This window comes from Babylonia areolata, chromosome 34 (genome assembly GCF_041734735.1).
Source record: "Babylonia areolata isolate BAREFJ2019XMU chromosome 34, ASM4173473v1, whole genome shotgun sequence".
In the NCBI taxonomy this organism is placed as follows: Eukaryota; Metazoa; Mollusca; class Gastropoda; order Neogastropoda; family Buccinidae; genus Babylonia; species Babylonia areolata.
The window spans coordinates 4,117,167-4,136,370 of NC_134909.1; the positions used below are offsets into that span (position 1 = coordinate 4,117,167).

The 19,204-nt window shown below is 43.9% G+C and overlaps 1 protein-coding gene across 1 annotated transcript in view; it reads right to left on the bottom strand.

Annotated features, from left to right (window-relative positions):
* Positions 1-1,214: 1,214 nt before the first annotated feature.
* The window catches only part of LOC143277362 (hemicentin-2-like), a 94,654-nt gene continuing 76,664 nt past the window's right edge, over positions 1,215-19,204 (bottom strand). The window contains exons 17-23 of the mRNA XM_076582146.1: positions 15,464-15,775; positions 13,784-14,035; positions 7,888-8,175; positions 7,368-7,484; positions 6,148-6,259; positions 4,764-4,910; positions 1,215-1,821 (exon numbers count right to left, since the gene is read on the bottom strand). Coding sequence (XP_076438261.1) covers positions 1,629-1,821; positions 4,764-4,910; positions 6,148-6,259; positions 7,368-7,484; positions 7,888-8,175; positions 13,784-14,035; positions 15,464-15,775 — 1,421 coding nt within the window. The 3' untranslated portion in view covers positions 1,215-1,628. The remainder of the gene's footprint in view (positions 1,822-4,763; positions 4,911-6,147; positions 6,260-7,367; positions 7,485-7,887; positions 8,176-13,783; positions 14,036-15,463; positions 15,776-19,204) is intronic.

Below are 19,204 nucleotides of genomic sequence, written 5' to 3' on the forward strand. Positions count from 1 at the left end.
GCTAATTAGATAAGATGATTACATGTCAGGAAGCAAAGTGTTTGTTAAAAACATGATGAACTTACAGTATCTTAAATTAACTGTTAAGTGTTGTGCTCTCAAATGACTGTATCAATCACGACGATATGATTCATGTCTTATGTATCAATCATGGCGATGTGGTTGGTGTCATTAGCTGAATCAAAAGGAGCAATATTGGTGATTAACTGACTATTTGTTATTTTTGTTTGATATGAATTTCAAAGATCATTCTGAGAATACTTTTCCGAAAATGCTTTTTAGAATTTCCATAAATTTTCGTGGACAGAATTTCGGATTTCAAAGTATTATCATTTACAACAGAAACATACACGTGAGAATATACACATGCTGAAAGGACAGTGAAAATCAATATACATATTTTCCCACCCTAGTAAAAGAAAATATATCAAAGCTCTGTCAGTTCCTATTTGACAGTATTGTCAACGTTTCTGTCTGAACCCCTCTCACTTTCCCACATATGGTTCAGCTGTCATCACAAAAAAAGGAACTGGGCATTAAGTTTTTGTGACTGTATTATTCTATTTGGAAAATGGGCCAGGTTTGCCTTCCCGTTGTGGTCTCACCTGCCCTGTGCCACACCGGCCATGACTATTGAAAGGGACAACCAGGTTCCCAAAGGAACCATAACCATTGTTATATTCTATCCAAATTCACTGCTTGGTCGTCAGTAGTTCAACTTTTCTCTTACATTTTCATTTAAGTTGACTGCAGACAACTTTCGCAATGGGCATAAGTTGGGTGGTGTAATTTCCTCTGGAAAAATGGTGAACAAGGAAAACATTTCAACTTGGGATGCCATTAGTGGTGTTTGAATTTCAGTTGAATCCGCCATTGATCAAAATGAGTTAATTAGGTTAAATTGTGTCTTGTTATCTATTTGCATCACCATTTCCTTATTGACACAGTCTCTCAATTTGCTGCTTGATTTAATGACCTATAAAACATAATAAGAAAATCTTATTCTCAGCAAATACACCATCACGTCTTATAAAATTGCATCTATATATCCTTTTCTAACTTAATATTTAGAGCAACAATTTACTTTGAAACACAACCCAGTGAGGCCGTGCAGAAGGACCCATTTCAACGTCCCTCTCTCGCGTTAGGGGGAACTGTTGTCAGTCATTTGAAGATACCAGGTCCGATACTGGTGTGAGAAAATATACGAAAGCAACGGGGGGAAGGGAGGGAAGAGCTGGAACAAAACACAACTACCACTTTGTTTACACAGATGAGTCAACAAACCTTTCTTTTGTGGACCAAAGATGAAGGGGACAGATCTGCCGGATGGATAGACCGACGGCAAGACAATCTGCTCTGTAATACATGTTTCATGTCAGCTGAAAGGAGGGGGGTGATGGGAAACCTTTCTTCTGCACATCACACTAAAATTCACTTTGCAAGCGCAGGGAAAAACAGGGAAAGTTCTCCAGTCAGTTGCGATAGATCCGGGCCCTAAGAGACTTTTTTTCAAAATGTTATAGTAAGTGAGATCTGTTCTGCTCATTACAGACCAGAGGGTTAAAAAGGGAGGTGACCGGTATCCCAAAGACAGAAAGGAAAGTCAGATCAGTCACAGGGCTCCTCTACTCATTCATGGCATGATCAGGGCCGTGGTGCTGAGAAGAACTGTTCTCCCAATGATGACGTCGTCGTCGTTTCTTCTTCTTCTCCGTGGTCAGGTCATCTCCACGCGCAGACTCCTTTTCCTGCGGGACACCGTCCTGGCCCAGGGGAGGTAAGTGGTGAGGTCTGGGAGTGTTGCCTCCCGGCAAAGAGCTTCACAAAGAACATAGACGTGATCAGTGAATGAAGAGAATTCAATCTTTAGGAGCGGGGTGGGGGCGGAGAGGGGAGTCTCGGGAGGAGGGGGTGGAAGACAAACCGATAGAAGGTACAGAAGGAAGAGAGAGAGAGAGAACTCAGAACTCAGAATTGTTTTAATGTCAATAGCTTATCAGACCTAATGACATGGGGGTACAATCAAAACAACAACAAAATAGTTTGTTTGTTTTTTTAAATGGAACGACTATTCGAAACATACCATTTTTAAAATCCATTGATAAGGAATCTACATAATTTTGACCATCCAGTTTACGAAGTCAGTTTTTTTAAATAACAACAGTGAGTGATGTTTTTTCTTCGAAGATTATATGCCTCGGCAATATACTTTGCCAGAGACTGGATTTAATTTTCCTGATGTATGTTAAGTACAGTGAACAGATCTTCATTCTTTGCTGAACATTTAAAGACAGTACATTTTTCACGAATATCAGCGTACGCTTTACAATGAAACAAGAAATGTAACTCATCCTCCTTTATAAAACCGCACATCGGACAAGGGGAGAGTATGGATGGGTTCATTTGAAACCAATACTTATGAGCATATAATCCAGGAGATCTCAACCTAAACCTGGCTAAACTGATTCTATGCCACTTGTTGGTTACAACTGTCATATATTTTTCTATTCCAAAAACATTTTTGAACTGATAGAACCAACTGTATTTTTCATTTGTTTCCGTTTCATAATGCCAGTCGTGCTTATATGAAGCTATAAGTCTATCTTTGAATTCAGAAATAAATCCTTTTTCGCATCCAACTCCCTGACACATCCACACAATTCCAAATCCATGTACTGTTAATGTTTTCTTAACCAAATATACCCAATTTTCCTTCCCTCTCTCGTGTTCGTTTAATAACATAACACACGCTTGTTTACAAAGTCTCGATGCAGGAAGGCTAATCAATTTAACCAATATTTGACACATTTCACAAATGATCTGATATATAATGGGTATCTCCCAGTCTCTCCGTATAACACAGTGTTCGATGCATGCAGAGGTACCTTTAAAAAGCGTTTGATAGCAAAAGTGTGCACTTTTTCGATATCTTTATTATCACCAAGTCCCCATATTTCAGAACCATTGGTTCGACTTGAGCATCAAAAAGTTTCCAGAAAATAGATGAATTCATGGAACCTTGTTTATGTAAGCATCGAGAGAGAGAGAGAGAGAGAGAGAGAGAGAGAGAGAGAGATGTGGAAGACAGACAGAAGATACAGAGAAAGAAATGAGACAGAAGGGAGCGGGGATGAGAGTGTGGAGAACAGGGGTATGGAAGACAGACAGAAGATACAGAGAAAGAAATGAGACAGAAGGGAGCGGGGATGAGAGTGTGGAGAACAGGGGTATGGAAGACAGACAGAAGATACAGAGAAAGAAATGAGACAGAAGGGAGCGGGGATGAGAGTGTGGAGAACAGGGGTATGGAAGACAGACAGAAGATACAGAGAAAGGGCTGAGAGACACAAAGAGAGATAGAGACAGAGAGACAGACAGACAGACAGATAGGAGAAGAGGAAGAGGAGGAAAAAGGGTGATGTGGAGGAAGCCGACACATTTTTCAAGCACCCGGAATCGCACATATTTCTAACATGGAGTATTTGTTCTTGCAAAGATCTTTACATGTGTTTCTCTTTCTTATATTGTTTCTTTCAAGACAGGCGTAACTCTCAGATCATGTCACACTGACGATTGCACTCATTGTACTAGTTTGTTTTGAAACAGAAGTGAAGTTAAACATTACAAACGCCAACCCTGGAATGTCCCCTGGGACAATTGTTGAAAACGGCGTGCTAGACATGTCCTTTGTGCTCTATTTGGCACATTTTCCCTTCCTGTTGTGTATCCTTCTCTCATTCACTGCGTCATCAGCCTATTCTTCTTTCCTGTTGTTTCTGGTCTCTTTCCGGGTATTTGATGCTTTTTCTGTGTTGTATTCATTGGCACACAGGATGTGTGAGCTGTCCGTTAGCAGAATGTAGCAGGGTGCCTGTATTTGATGACCTGCTGGATGTAGTTACTTCAATATGTGGAGATTGTTTTCCTTTTCAGTCCTCGCGTGAGCAGTTGAGGCACGGTCAGTGTACTGCCTGGGTTCAAGCGCTTCACTGGGACTGTGGTCCATTTTCATTCCCCGTTTTGTTGTTATTTTTGTTGTTTTTGTTTTTGTTTTTGTTTTATCGGTATGATACGGTTTGGTTGATCCAGTGAACTGTTCGTTCATGATCAGATTGTTTCAGTCCTAATCTAACCGTGTCAAGTCAGCATGGAAGAAAATGGTGAAAACATTCTGCCACCCCCGCTCCATAAAAACGACAACAGCCAACAAAACAGATGTAATGATGTAATATGCACGTTTCATAATGAGAGTGAGGCACATCTGTTCTTTATGCAGAGCGAAACAGTGAGCTGTTTCACATCTGACACATTAGTAAGTTATGAGCGGAAATCCTTCCCAAGTAATGAAAACATCAGGTAAAGACAGGGAGAGGTGAAGAAGAGAGGGGGCGGAAAAGGGGAGGGGCGTGAAGGAGAAGGCCGGAAGGGGGGTGTAGAGGGGTGAGAAGTGGGGGGAATGAGAGGACACAGAGAGATGGGATGGTGTGGGGGGGGGGGGGGTCAGGGAGAGGGCGGTGTGTGTGGGGGTGGGAGGGGGGCCGCGGGGAGGGGGGCGGCGTTAAACTTCACCATTTCACTGACATGTTTTCACTTGCTCCGCTCTGATCACAGCAGTCCCATGTCATGCTCTTCCGCTGTTCTCCTGACACAGCTGATCTCACACCCCCTGCCCAGGTGCATTTCTGCCAACCAGTCTACCAAGCAACAGAGCAAGCAACAGGCCAACCAACCACCACACAAACAACAAAGAGATTGCTCACATGGTGACACCTGGCTGTCTGGGAGAGAGGACTGCAGAAAAACCGTTGACAGTTTCAGATGGCGGAACCTTGCTCTCATCCACCGAGATACGTCCGTTGTGCATGGTTTGCTGTGAGGTGATGGGGGGAACCACTCCACGGTGGTACCTGCAGGGAGGGAGGGAGCCAATGAAGAACAATATCACTTCATCAGGATCGTCACACACACACACACACACACACACACACACACACACACTGACCCATGCTGTGACCCATGTACTGACAACATGATGTGACCCATGACGTGACCCATGTACTGACCCATGACGTGATCCATGTACTGACTAATTATGTGACTCTTGTAATGACCTATGTACTGACCCATGACGTGACCCGCGCACTGACCCATGACGTGACCCGTGTACTGATCCATGACATGACCCATGATGTGACATTTGTACTGACCCACGATGTGAGCCATGTACTGATAAATGGGGTGACCCTTGTATTGACCCATGATGTGACCCATGGTGTGACCCGTGTACTGACCCATGGTGTGACCCGTGTGATGACCCATGATGTGACCCATGGTGTGACCCGTGTACTGACCCATGGTGTGACCCGTGTGATGACCCATGATGTGACCCATGGTGTGACCCGTGTACTGACCCATGGTGTGACCCGTGTGATGACCCATGATGTGACCCATGGTGTGACCCGTGTACTGACCCATGGTGTGACCCGTGTGATGACCCATGATGTGACCCATGGTGTGACCCGTGTACTGACCCATGGTGTGACCCATGATGTGACCCATGGTGTGACCCGTGTACTGACCCATGGTGTGACCCGTGTGATGACCCATGATGTGACCCATGGTGTGACCCGTGTACTGACCCATGGTGTGACCCGTGTGATGACCCATGATGTGACCCATGGTGTGACCCGTGTACTGACCCATGGTGTGACCCATGGTGTGACCCGTGTGATGACCCATGATGTGACCCATGGTGTGACCCGTGTACTGAACCATGGTGTGACCCATGGTGTGAACCGTGTGATGACCCATGGTGTGACCCGTGGGATGACCCATGGTGTGTCCCATGGTGTGACCCGTGGGATGACCCATGATGTGACCCATGGTGTGACCCGTGTACTGACCCATGGTGTGACCCGTGTACTGACCCATGGTGTGACCCATGGTGTGACCCGTGTGATGACTCATGGTGTGACCCGTGTGATGACCCATGATGTGACCCATGGTGTGACCCGTGTGATGACCCATGGTGTGACCCGTGTGATGACCCATGATGTGACGCATGATGTGTTCCTTGTACTGACCCATGTGCGTCCCCAGCACTAACCCATCACGTAAGCCCGGCACTGATCACGTGGTACCTACCCGTTCAGCTGGGGATCGGACGGCTTACTGGGGTAGGGAATCACAGACGGGGGTGGAGGGGCTGGGGTCTGTGTTGGGCCCACATTGTTCTCTTTCCGGAAACATTTCCGTGCTGTAAAACACAGCGTACTTGTGACAAACATACATCGTACAACTTACTGCCCGTAAGCAAATGCATACATACTTTGAAATAGACACCCAAGGGGGGAAAAAGAAGAAACAGATTGAAAGTATTGTGTGATCCAAACGAAAAGAAGGGTTTAGAAAAGGGAAAAAAAACTTGTATGTCTAGAAAATGCAAATTATGATACAAAATCACACACACACACACACACACACACACACACACACACACACACACACACACACACACACACACACACACACACACGCAAATTTCCAACGGGTCCTTCCAGCCAGCTTCGAAAGAGTCCCTTACCCAGGAGGAGGAGGGTAAATTCTAATTGCGGGGGGTGTCAGTTTTGAGCAGGCTAAGTTAACCCTCAGGGTTCATTCCAGACCAGTCTACATGGACCCTTAGGTCAATGTGAGTTCGCTAGATTTGACCTCGGAGTAAAAACCAACGGGGGTAAGAACAGGTTGCTACACCGGTTCAGTTCTAGATTCTACGCATGTCTCTCTACTGGGAAACAGGAAGTAGAGCTGCAAAAGGAGTTATTAGTTTAATAATACATAATATGGCAACAAAACATTTCTTTGTGAAATGTCCGATTGCCAAGCAGGCAGCATGAAGGAAGTGTAGGGAACGAAACATCACTCCATCTGAAGGACAAAACGTGACAAGTGACCAAGATGACATGTTATTTTCATCTGAAGGACAAAACGTGACAAGTGACCAACATGACATGTTATTTTCATCTGAAGGACAAAACGTGACAAGTGACCAACATGACATGTTATTTTCATCTGAAGGACAAAACGTGACAAGTGACCAACATGACATTTTATTTTCATCTGAAAACAAACGTGGGATCAAGTACATCTGAACACATCAACATTTCATTGCACTGTGCTATTATACCGCACTGGGCCACACACGCACATGTAGTTTCTTTTTTAGTGTGATTTCAGTGGAACACAGCTCTTGGTTAGTCACATCCATCCTTCAAATAAAACTCAACTGAAATGAACCGAAATCGCGTGACAAAAATTAAAACATATAATAGCAAATCATAGACGAAATGAATCTGTTGACTTACTGGAACAGAGGTAGATGGTGATGAGGACAACGACGACGACGATGATGAGGCAAACGATAACGATGAGAACGAGGGTAGCAGTGGACAGCCCGGAGTCCCCTGTTGAAGCCCCCGTGTCTGGCACAGAGAAGTGACACCGTGGCTTCAACTTCACCACTCAGCAGTTTACACTTCGCCACACGAAACAAGGAAGGAAAGACAAAGAAACAAAAAAAGAGAAAAAAGTGTTCGTTGCTCTTTCATCACTAACCTTTCTAAAGAAAGACTTTAATACTTTTTCTCAACAAAAAGACGGTCTATCTGACTGTTTGAGCAATAACCTTCAGGACTTTTCCCTTCTTGGGCTGCATAAGGGCAATTTTGGATAATGAGCTTTTTTTTTCTTCTTCCGTTTGAAATAATGTTATAAAAATGGTGATGGATGTTTGATAATGTGTTTGATGTTAGGTACGTACTAGCCGCTATATGCTTACTGGTGTACACGTAAAACTACGGTGATAGCTGCGTCATGACTACTCACTGCCAGTATTCCCGTCTCCACCAGAGGAGTCCAGCAAAAGGAAGACAGTGATGGCATCAGAGGTGCCGACGTCATTGGTGGCCTGGCACGTGTAGCTGCCCACGTCACTGTCGGAATTCACCGTCACCGTCAGCTGGCTGGAAGAGGACGTAGAACTGACCACCTGTCCGTTGTGAGTCCACGTGTAGGAGGAGGGGGCAGGGTTGGCCTCTGTGGTACACAGCATAGTCACTGTCTGCCCCAGTGAGGCCGTCACATTGGACAGCGAAGATCCCGCCCGAGGTTTGTCTGCAAAGGGGCAGACAGATACATTACACATGAGGGACACAGGCATACCTTTTTTATAGTCAGGTTAGCTTTTCATCTCCAAAGATAAATCAACAATACATACTAATACTTACAATTGAAATAGCAATTACATACAAAAACCTACAAGTAAAATTGGACACACATAATTATAACTATTTGATAAAAACAAAAGAGACGGGAGCCTTCAAGTCTCACTTGTGATAAGAAGACAAACATAAATCTCAATTCACGATGAATATAAAAATACAAGCTTGATTTATCAAGTTATGGAAAGGGACAGATATAAAACAAATAAGTAAAGAGAGGGATTTTGTATGAAGAGAAGAAGGGATAGACATCTGTATGAAAAGAGGAGTGGACAGAAATGTGTGCAAAGAGAGAGAGGGACAGAAAAAAAGCCAAACACAGAACAAATATACAAGACGACATAAACATAATGTGAACTTCACACACTTATAGGAGAAACAAACATATTATGAGTTCCACATATTTATAAGAGATTCAACGTTGTGAACTCCACATAACTGTTTGAGAAACAATTACATTGCGAACTCCATATATTTTTAGAGACAGGCATGTGTGTGAAGAGAGAGAGAGACAGACATGTGTGAAGAGAGGGAGAGACAGACGTGTTTGTGAAGAGTGGGACAGACATGTATGTGAAGAGAGGGAGGGAGAGACATGTGTGTGAAGAGAGAGGGGGGAGGACAGACATGTGTGAAGAGAGAGGGGGGGAGGGACAGACATGTGTGTGAAGAGAGGGACAGACATGTGTGAAGAGAGGGAGGGACAGACGTGTGAAGAGAGGCAAGGCCACACATGTGTGTAAAGAGGGACATACATATGTGTGAAGAAAGGGGCAGATATTTCTGTGAAGAGTCAGAGGGACAGACATGTGTGTGAAGAAAGGGACAGACGTGTGAGAAGAGAGGGAGGGACATATGTGTGAAGAGAGGGAAGGACAGACGTCTGTGAAGAGAGGAACAGACATGTATGTGAAAAGAGGGACAGACATGTGTGTGAAGAGAGGGAAAGACATGTGTGTGAAGAGAGAGAGGCACAGACGTGTGTGAAGAGAGGGACGGACGTGTGTGAAGGGAGGTAAGGACAGACATGTGTGGGAAGAGAGGGACAGACATGTGTGAAGAGATGGACAGACATGTGTGAAGAGAGGGGCTGACAGGTATGTGAAGAGAGGGACAGACATGTGCGTGAAGAGAGGGACAAACGTGTGTGAAGAGATAGAGGGACAGACATGTGTGTGAAGAGAGGGACAGACATGTGTGTGAAGTGAGGGACAGACATGTGTGTAAAGAGAGAGAGGGACAGACATGTGTGTGAAGAGAGGGGCAGACATGTGTGAAGAGAGGGACAGACATGTGTGTGAAGAGAGGGACAGATGTGTGTGAAGAGAGGGAAAGATATGTGTGTGAAGTGAGGGACAGACATGTGTGTGAAGTGAGGGACAGACATGCGTGTAAAGAGAGAGAGGGACAGACATGTGTGTGAAGAGAGGGACAGACATGTGTGTGAAGTGAGGGACAGACATGTGTGTGAAGACAGAGACAGACATGTGTGTGAAGAGAGAGAGGGACAGACATGTGTGTGAAGAGAGGGGCAGACATGTGTGAAGAGAGGGACAGACATGTGTGTGAAGAGAGAGGCAGACATGTGTGTGAAGAGAGGGAAAGACATGTGTGAAGAGAGGGACAGACATGTGTGTGAAGAGAGAGAGGGACAGACATGTGTGTGAAGAGAGAGAGAGGGACAGACATGTGTGTGAAGAGAGGGACAGACATGTGTGTGAAGAGAGAGAGAGAGAGAGAGAGAGAGAGACAAACATGTGTGTGAAGAGAGGGACAGACATGTGTGTGAAGAGTGGGGCAGATATGTGTGTGAAGAGAGAGAGGGACAGACATGTAGAGAGAGGGACAGACATGTGTGTGAAGAGTGGGGCAGATATGTGTGAGAAGAGAGAGAGGGACAGACATGTATGTGAAGAGAGAGATGGACAGGACATGAGTGTGAAGAGTGGGGCAGATATGTGTGAAGAGAGGGACAGACATGTGTGTGAAGAGAGGGACAGACATGTGTGTGAAGAGAGAGAGGGACAGACATGTATGTGAAGAGAGAGAGGGACAGACACGTGTGTGAAAAGAGGGACAGACATGTGTGTGAAGAGAGGGCAGACATGTGTGAAGAGAGGGAGGTCAGACATGTGAAGGACATGTTTGTGAAGAGAGGGAGGAAGAGACATATGTATTTATAGAGGGAGGGAGAGACACATGTGTGAAGAGAGGGACAGACATGCATGAGAAGAGAGGGAGGGAGAGACATATGTGCGAAGAGAGGGACAGACATGCATGAGAAGAGAGGGAGGGAGAGACATATGTGCGAAGAGAGGGACAGACATGCATGTGAAGAGAGGGAGAAAGAGACTTTTGTGTGAAGAGAGGGACAGACATGCATGAGAAGAGAGGGAGGGAGAGACATATGTGCGAAGAGAGGGACAGACATGCATGAGAAGAGAGGGAGGGAGAGACATATGTGCGAAGAGAGGGACAGACATGCATGTGAAGAGAGGGAGAAAGAGACTTTTGTGTGAAGAGAGGGACAGACATGCATGTGAAGAGAGGGAGGGAGAGACATGTGTGAAGATAAAGAGGGGGACAGACATGTGTGAAGGACATGTGTGAAGAAAGGGACAGACGTGTGTGAAGAAAGGGAGGGACAGACATGTGTTTGAATAAAGGGAAGGAAAGATGTGTGTGAAGAAAGGTGCAGACATGTGTGTGAAGAGAGGGAGGGGCAGACGTGTAAAGAGAGGGACAGACATGTGTGTGAAGAGAGGTACAGACATATGTGTGAAGAAAGGTGCAGACGTGTGTCAAGAGAGAGACAGACATATGTGTGAAGAGAGGGAGGTCAGACATGTGTGTGAAGAGAAGGACAGACATGTGTGTGGAGAGAGGGACAGACGTGTGTGAAGAGAGGGAAGGACAGACGTGTGAAGAGAGGGAGGGACACACATGTGTGTGAAGAGGGACATACATATGTGTGAATAAAGGTGCAGACATGTGTGTGGAGAGAGGGACAGACATGTGTGAAGAAAGGGAGGGACAGACATGTATGTGAAGAGGGGGATAGTCATGTGTGTGAAGAGAGGGACAGACGTGTGTGAAGAGAGGGACAGTCATGTGTATGAAGAGAGGGACAGACGTGTGTGAAGACAGATACAGACATGTGTGTGAAGAGAGGGACAGACAGATGTGTGAAGAGAGGGACAGACGTGCCACAGACGTGTCACAATCTTTTGATTGCGTCAGTACTTTACTTTGTAAGTTTCCCACTTCTCTCAATACCACCGTTCTACCTTTATCAAGCCTAAACTGAAGGAAGGTCAAGATTGTGTCACAGGGTATCTGTTGCAGTTTGTTCATCAATACACAAAAATTTATATAATACATCTCGTTCGTAAACTTTGTCCATAGTCGCTGGTGCGTCACAATAAACTGTTCATCAGGTTCCTCCACTTCTGTCTGTTGTGTGTCAAAGCCTGAGTGTCCGTAATGTCTGTTGTGTGTCAAAGCCTGAGTGTCCGTAATGTCTGTTGTGTGTCAAAGCCTGAGTGTCCGTAATGTCTGTTGTACAATGTTGTCACACCATCGTTTTTGTTGTTGTTGTTGTTGTTGTTGTTGTTGTTTGTTGGTTTGTTTGTTTTCGTTGTTGTTGTTGTTGTTTGTTGGTTTTTTATTACTTCCCCTCCGTGTGCCTCCTTCATTAGTTCCTCGGAGAATTGTTTTAGCAAGGCCAATGAATCTTGTTTCATGAGTATACCAACGTAGTTTTCTTTTCTGATCTGATGTCAGCAGATGTTTGCATGGTCCACTGTGCTGTGATGGACTGGAGTACTTTGTTCAATGGTGATGTGGTCAGTGTACCTGATATTTATACCTTGCGGTTACATCTGATTTCCATGTTATGGTTTTAGTTTGTCTTTTTTCCATGTCCTTCTGTACTGGTTTAAGTCTGGATAGTGCCGATGTTGTCGATGCTGCCCTTGCGAGGATATCTGGTTTGGATGGAGAGTTATATCAGCAGTGATGGTGAAGTGGCTGGTCATCAACTTGGTCTTCATAGCGCTGATTTTCATGCCATACCTTTTTGATGTTTCATCCAAGCTTGGCGAGTTCTTATTTACTACCAGCGAAGCCAAACTCCATGCTGACTGTTGACATTACCTTCAAATGCTTCAGTCATTATGTGTTCCAGGTATATGCTGAACAGTGCGGGAGACAGACGGCAGCCCTGATGAACTCCAACCGAAGTATGGAACCCCTGTACATAGCACCCTGTCAGGATCACACTGGTGTCCATAGCACCCTGTCAGGATCACACTGGTGTACATAGCACCCTGTCAGGATCACACTGGTGTACATAGCACCCTGTCAGGATCACACTGGTGTCCATAACACACTGTGAGGATCACACTGGTGTCCATAGCACCCTGTCAGGATCACACTGGTGTCCATAACACACTGTGAGGATCACACTGGTGTCCATAGCACCCTGGCAGGATCACACTGGTGTACATAGCACCCTGTCAGGATCACACTGGTGTACATAGCACCCTGTCAGGATCACACTGGTGTCCATAACACACTGTGAGGATCACACTGGTGTCCATAACACACTGTGAGGATCACACTGGTGTCCATAACACATTGTGAGGATCACACTGGTGTCCATAACACACTGTGAGGATCACACTGGTGTCCATAACACACTGTCAGGATCACACTGGTGTCCATAACACACTGTGAGGATCACACTGGTGTACATAACACACTGTCAGGATCACACTGGTGTCCATAGCACACTGTGAGGATCACACTGGTGTCCATAACACACTGTCAGGATCACACTGGTGTCCATAGCACACTGTGAGGATCACACTGGTGTCCATAACACACTGTCAGGATCACACTGGTGTCCATAACACACTGTCAGGATCACACTGGTGTCCATAGCACACTGTGAGGATCACACTGGTGTCCATAACACACTGTCAGGATCACACTGGTGTCCATAGCACACTGTGAGGATCACACTGGTGTCCATAACACACTGTCAGGATCACACTGGTGTCCATAGCACACTGTGAGGATCACACTGGTGTCCATAACACACTGTCAGGATCACACTGGTGTCCATAACACACTGTGAGGATCACACTGGTGTACATAACACACTGTCAGGATCACACTGGTGTCCATAGCACACTGTGAGGATCACACTGGTGTCCATAACACACTGTGAGGATCACACTGGTGTCCATAGCACACTGTGGGGATCACACTGGTGTCCATAGCACCCTGTCAGGATCACACTGGTGCTGTGGAGCATAGCTGCTGACTGGTGCTGATTATCTTGTGCCCAGTGTTTTCTTCCTTGTGCCTTCCGCCACTCTGCAAAGCACCTTCGTGAAGTCTGACACATGTCTTGAACAGAAAAACAACATTCTAATTATATCTAAAAGCGGGTTTTCCCATTGCAGTGGAATACTTTGCCACTCTAACCAACTCACAGAACACGTTGATGGTGACACTGACGTTGGAGGAGCCCAGAGTGTTGTAGGCCTCACACCGGTACTGGCCCTTGCTGTCGGCTGTGGCGCTGGCTATGCTGAGCACCGGGCCCGCTGACACCAGTGTGCTGCCCCGAAACCAGCGAAAAGAGGGGGCGGGGTTGGTGACGTTGGTAGAGCAGCTGAGGGTGATGGGTTGGCCTTCCTGGTAACTGCTGGCCACGTTGGAGACAGTGGGGGTGGGCGGCAGGGCTGTGGACAAGAGGGTACATGTCACACACTGAACTGATAGTGTACCGTGTACTTTGCCAGTTGTAAGACGAGAAATTAAATGGGGCAGAGAGATGGCGATAGAGAAAGAGAAGGGGTGTGGGGGCGACAGCCATCAGTATTACTGTGAGACAAAGGCACACAAGTCAAAGCTTCATGGCGCTTCCCGGCACCTTGCATACAGGCAAACAGGAGGTACAGAGAAATAAACCTAGAATCTTTCTCAAACCACAGCTTCGGCAAACAAGAGGTACAGAGAAATAAACCTAGAACCTTTCTCAAACCACAGCTTCAAGTCCGTTAATGTACCTTTCATTTGTCATGTAATCTGTACATGGCAACAATGGTGCAAGATATCAACAAACATAAACAGCATTCATTCAGTACTGAACAACGCTATTTCGTCAAGAAAAAAAGCCAAACACAGAACAAATATACAAGACGAAATAAACATAATATATCTTAAGGAGAAACAAAAACATTTTGAGTTCCACATATTTGTAAGAGATTCAACGTTGTGAACTCCACATAACTGTTTGAGAAACAATTACATTGCGAACTCCATATATTTTTAGAGACACATTTCACTTGTTTATACACTGCGTGCGCACGAGAGCGTGTGTGAATGTGTGTGGAAGATAGAAAGTGCGTGTGGGTGTGGGGTGGGGTGGGGGACCAAGAGAGCGGGACGGGGGAAGGTGGAATGAGATATTCATCACTGTCTGATTGATTGTCTGCACAATGATAGGAAGGGGATGTTGGAAGAGCCCAGTAGGACATTGAGGGTTGACAGAGTGCTGCTTCCATGGAGACGTGCACAACGCTGACTGCCCGCCTCAGTGTGCTCGGAGTCTCCGGGAGGGTGGCGGAATGGCCACTGAACCAGTCAAAATGGCAGAGACACTGAAGAGAGGTTTGTGGCATTGCTGTCAGTAGCCGGACAGACGAAAGTCAGTGACATCAATAAGTTTGAGACTGGGTGATTGATTGTTTGATTGATTGATTAATTGATTGATTGATTGATTTATCCACTATTCCTTGTTTAATGCTTGTATATTTGTTTCCCTTCAATATTATTGTTCTACTAAACCCAACCCATAAACGTTCTTTTTACAATATATTACTCATCTTCTGTCCTTCATATCTACACCCTTTCCCTTTCTCGAAGGTGTTCTGGAGAAAGCTTCTTCGAGTCCCTGAAGTCTCTCCAAAGACATTTTGGTCAATGGGTCTGTTAGTGTCGGTCAAGCACCTGCTGTCGGGAATTCTCTTCCACTGGATCTTCGTCACGCCATGTCAGTTACCTCAAAGAATAACTGACTGCAGTGCGAACAGACTGCAAACAGTTATGTTGTTGGTTAAAAGTAAGGGCTACTTACACAACCCAACAATAAACAGCGTGTGACTCACAGGAGACAGTCAGCACGAAGTCTGCAGACTGCCTTGTACCCAGGACGTTGGTGGCCAGTAGTGTGTAGTGTCCAGAGTCAGCAGGGGTCAGGCTGACGATCTGCAGGCTGGGACTGACCACCGTGCCTCCCCGATACCTGCCGCTTGATGACGTCACCTGTAGCACCTCATAACTATTGCTGTTGGCCGCGTCTAGTTTCCGCCACTGGATGAAAGTAACGGCTGGGTTAGCAGCAACAGAAAGGTTCAAGGTCACGCTGCTTCCGCTGGTTCCAGTGATGTCTGTGCTGGGGATGCTAAAGGTGGGGAAGTCTGAAACAGACATCAGTGTATTGTGTGGTGATGGGGGAAGTCTGAAACAGACATCAGTGTATTGTGTGGTGATGGGGGAAGTCTGAAACAGACATCAGTGTATTGTGTGGTGATGGGGGAAGTCTGAAACAGACATCAGTGTATTGTGTGGTGATGGCGGAAGTCTGAAACAGACATCAGTGTATTGTGTGGTGATGGGGGAAGTCTGAAACAGACATCAGTGTATTGTGTGGTGATGGGGGAAGTCTGAAACAGACATCAGTGTATTGTGTGGTGATGGCGGAAGTCTGAAAGGGGGAGAGGAAGGGAGAAGGGAAAAATACTGTGACTTATCTATTATTATTGTCTCTCGCGAATATTTCCTATGCTCTCCTTATTGGGAGACTGTTTTTTGAAGTTACTGAAATCTACCTTTTTCACCTATGCGATTTGCGTGTAAAGCAATGGTTAACATTTTACGATGAATCAGTCTTTTTGTTTTATGAATCACTGTACATAACGTATTCGGTTTGTATTGATTGTACTTAAACATCGTGAATCTTAAAACAAGTCGGGACACAGGTGTGACCTGCATTTGTTCATACTCTTATGACACATACTTTAGCTGATGCTGATTATGTATGTTTTCTTCCCCCCCCCCCCCCCCACACACACACATGTCCGCGCGCACTTGTACACTGAGGTGACTGCGGGCAGAGTGAGGGAAGGTTGTGTTGCACGTGCTCCAGATTCCCTTGATGGTTCGGGATCTCCGAGTGAGTTCAGAAATCAGAACATACTGGCACGAATGTCATGTGAATATTGCCTTAGTTGTTTGGAGTTTGCTAACTTGTTCAAAAATCTGGAAAGAGAGAAAAAAAAGAAGACAAAATCGCTCGCACGACTTTTACAAGTTCTATACACACATGCATAGAGGTACACACACACACACACACACACACACACACACACATCTTGTGAAAAATACTTTCCACGAGAACTGGAGGGAGATTTTTTTTTCGTGAAATACGGCTTTATGAAATCATACATGAAAATTTGTGCGATGTTGTGTTCCCTATCTCCAAGGCTGGTCAGAGGGAAACAGGTGTCTGTTTTTTGTGTTTTTTTTTTGTTGTTGTTGTTTGTGTGTGTCTGGTTTTTTTGTTTTTTGTTTGTTTTTTTGGGGGGGTTGTGGTTTTTTCGGGTTTTTTGTTTTGTTTTTTGTTTGTTTGTTTCTTTTTTTTTTTTGTTGTTGTTGGTTGGTTGGTTTTTTGGTTGTTATTTTTGTTTGTTTGTTTTACTTCTTTGCCAGTGTATGTGCATTTTTGTGTGAATGGGCAATGTTTTGTCTCGTGTTTCTTTCTTTTTCATATATTTCCTTTTCTCCAAATATTTGAGTGTCTGATGCTTCAGTTTGTACAGAATAAGAAATTCATTATCCTTTTTGTTCTTTTTTATTTCTTAGATTAGAAAAGATGGTACAGGTGGAATACTTTGTTTTTGAAATATTAACGGTGCAATATGTGTGGTCCAATACACAATTCATTCATGAACAGTCTAAAAATATCATCCTTAATTTGCCAGGGGCTAGGTTCTTTTCAAAAAAAGGAAAGATGTTTTACAATGCTTAAGACAAAAACAATATTCAGTCTATTTTTTACAAGATACGCACCTTACAAAAAAGACGGAGGGACCAATAAGGGATGAATGGGGTTATGAATGTGTTTTTTCATCTTATAATTCTAGGTCACGAGGAGTAGCTATCTTACTGAATAACAACTTTCAGTTAAAAAAAAACAACACAACATTACAGATACTCATGGTAATTATATTATATCATTTTGGTCTAAAATATATTTGATATTGAAATTCTATTGGTAAAACTTTATGGACCTAACAGAGATGACCCTATATTTTTTGAAGAAATTCAGAAAAAGGTTGAAGAGCAAGAAATTTCTAACGTCATAATGGGAGGGGATTGGAATTTAGTAATGAATCCCAACGTAGACTATCATAATTATAAGCATGTGAATAATCAGGGAGCACAAGAAAGAGTTTTAAAGACGATAGATGATTTACAGTTAGTAGATATATGGAGGGAACTCAATACTGAAGTCTTAATATACACTTGGAGGAGACCAACTCCCTTACAACAAAGCCGTCTTGACTTCTTCTTGATCTCAGATAACCTGGTTACTGATGTTAAAGACGCTGATATTTTGTACGGTTATAGAAGTGACCACTCTTTAGTCAAAGTTGACTTAGTATTTAATACAGAACCCAAAAGAAAACCTTTTTGGAAATTTAACTCATCTTTACTTAGAGACAGTGATTATATTAAGTTAGTGAAAGAAACAATAGAGAAAATAAAGGAACAGTATGCAGTATTACCTTACGCACGAGAAAACATACGTAATATCCCGAATGATGAAATTCAGTTTAGTACAAGCAACCAGCTCTTTTTTTTAGATGTGTTGATAATGGAGATAAGAGTAAAAACGACAACTTTTGGAATAAGAAAGAAAAAGCAACAAATAGAAAAAGAGGAAATGTTACAAAAGGAAATACAACGACTCGAAAAGGAAGTTCGGTCGTATAATATAACTAGAGAATTGCAGGAGAACACGGAAGAGCTCATACAATTAAGGAAATTGAAAATGGAACGGATAGCTTTAAGATCTAAAGCAAGATGTGCATCTCAGGGTGAAAAGTAAGTAAATGTTTTTGTAATTTTGAAAAACGTCACTTTATCAGCAAACACATGTTAAAGTTATTTACAGATCAAGGTAATATACTGGCAGAAACAGATGAAATACTAAAGGCGACAAGACATTATTATGAAGACCTATACAAAGAACAGAATGTAAAAGATTTAGATATTAGTGATTATGTAAACAACTTACCCAGACTTGATGAGACAGAATCAAAACAACTAGAAGGATTAATTACAAGACAAGAAGCCACAAATGCTATTAGGCGAGTTCAGGTACAGATGGAATGACTGTAATTTTTTTCATTTTTTTCTGGAAAGACATTAGTGACTTTGTTGTGAGATCACTGAATGAAAGATTTATAAGTCGAGAAATGTCAACGACACAGAAGGAAGGATTAATTACATGCCTGCCAAAAGGGACTAAACCAAGGGAATACTTAAAAACTGGAGGCCTATATCCTTGTTAAACGTTATTCATAAGATAGGATCAGCATGTATAGCTAGTAGAATTAAGTCAGTCCTGCCTAAGTTAATAAATGAAGATCAGACAGGTTTCATTCCAGGTAGATACATTGGTGATAACATAAGAATACTATATGACATCATGCATTACTTAGAAAAAGAAGACATTTCAGGCTTATTAGTTTCAATAGACTTTGAAAAAGCATTTGACGCGGTAAACTGGGTATATATGAACAAGGTCTTAAACGCTTTTGGATTTGGAGGAGATATATGTA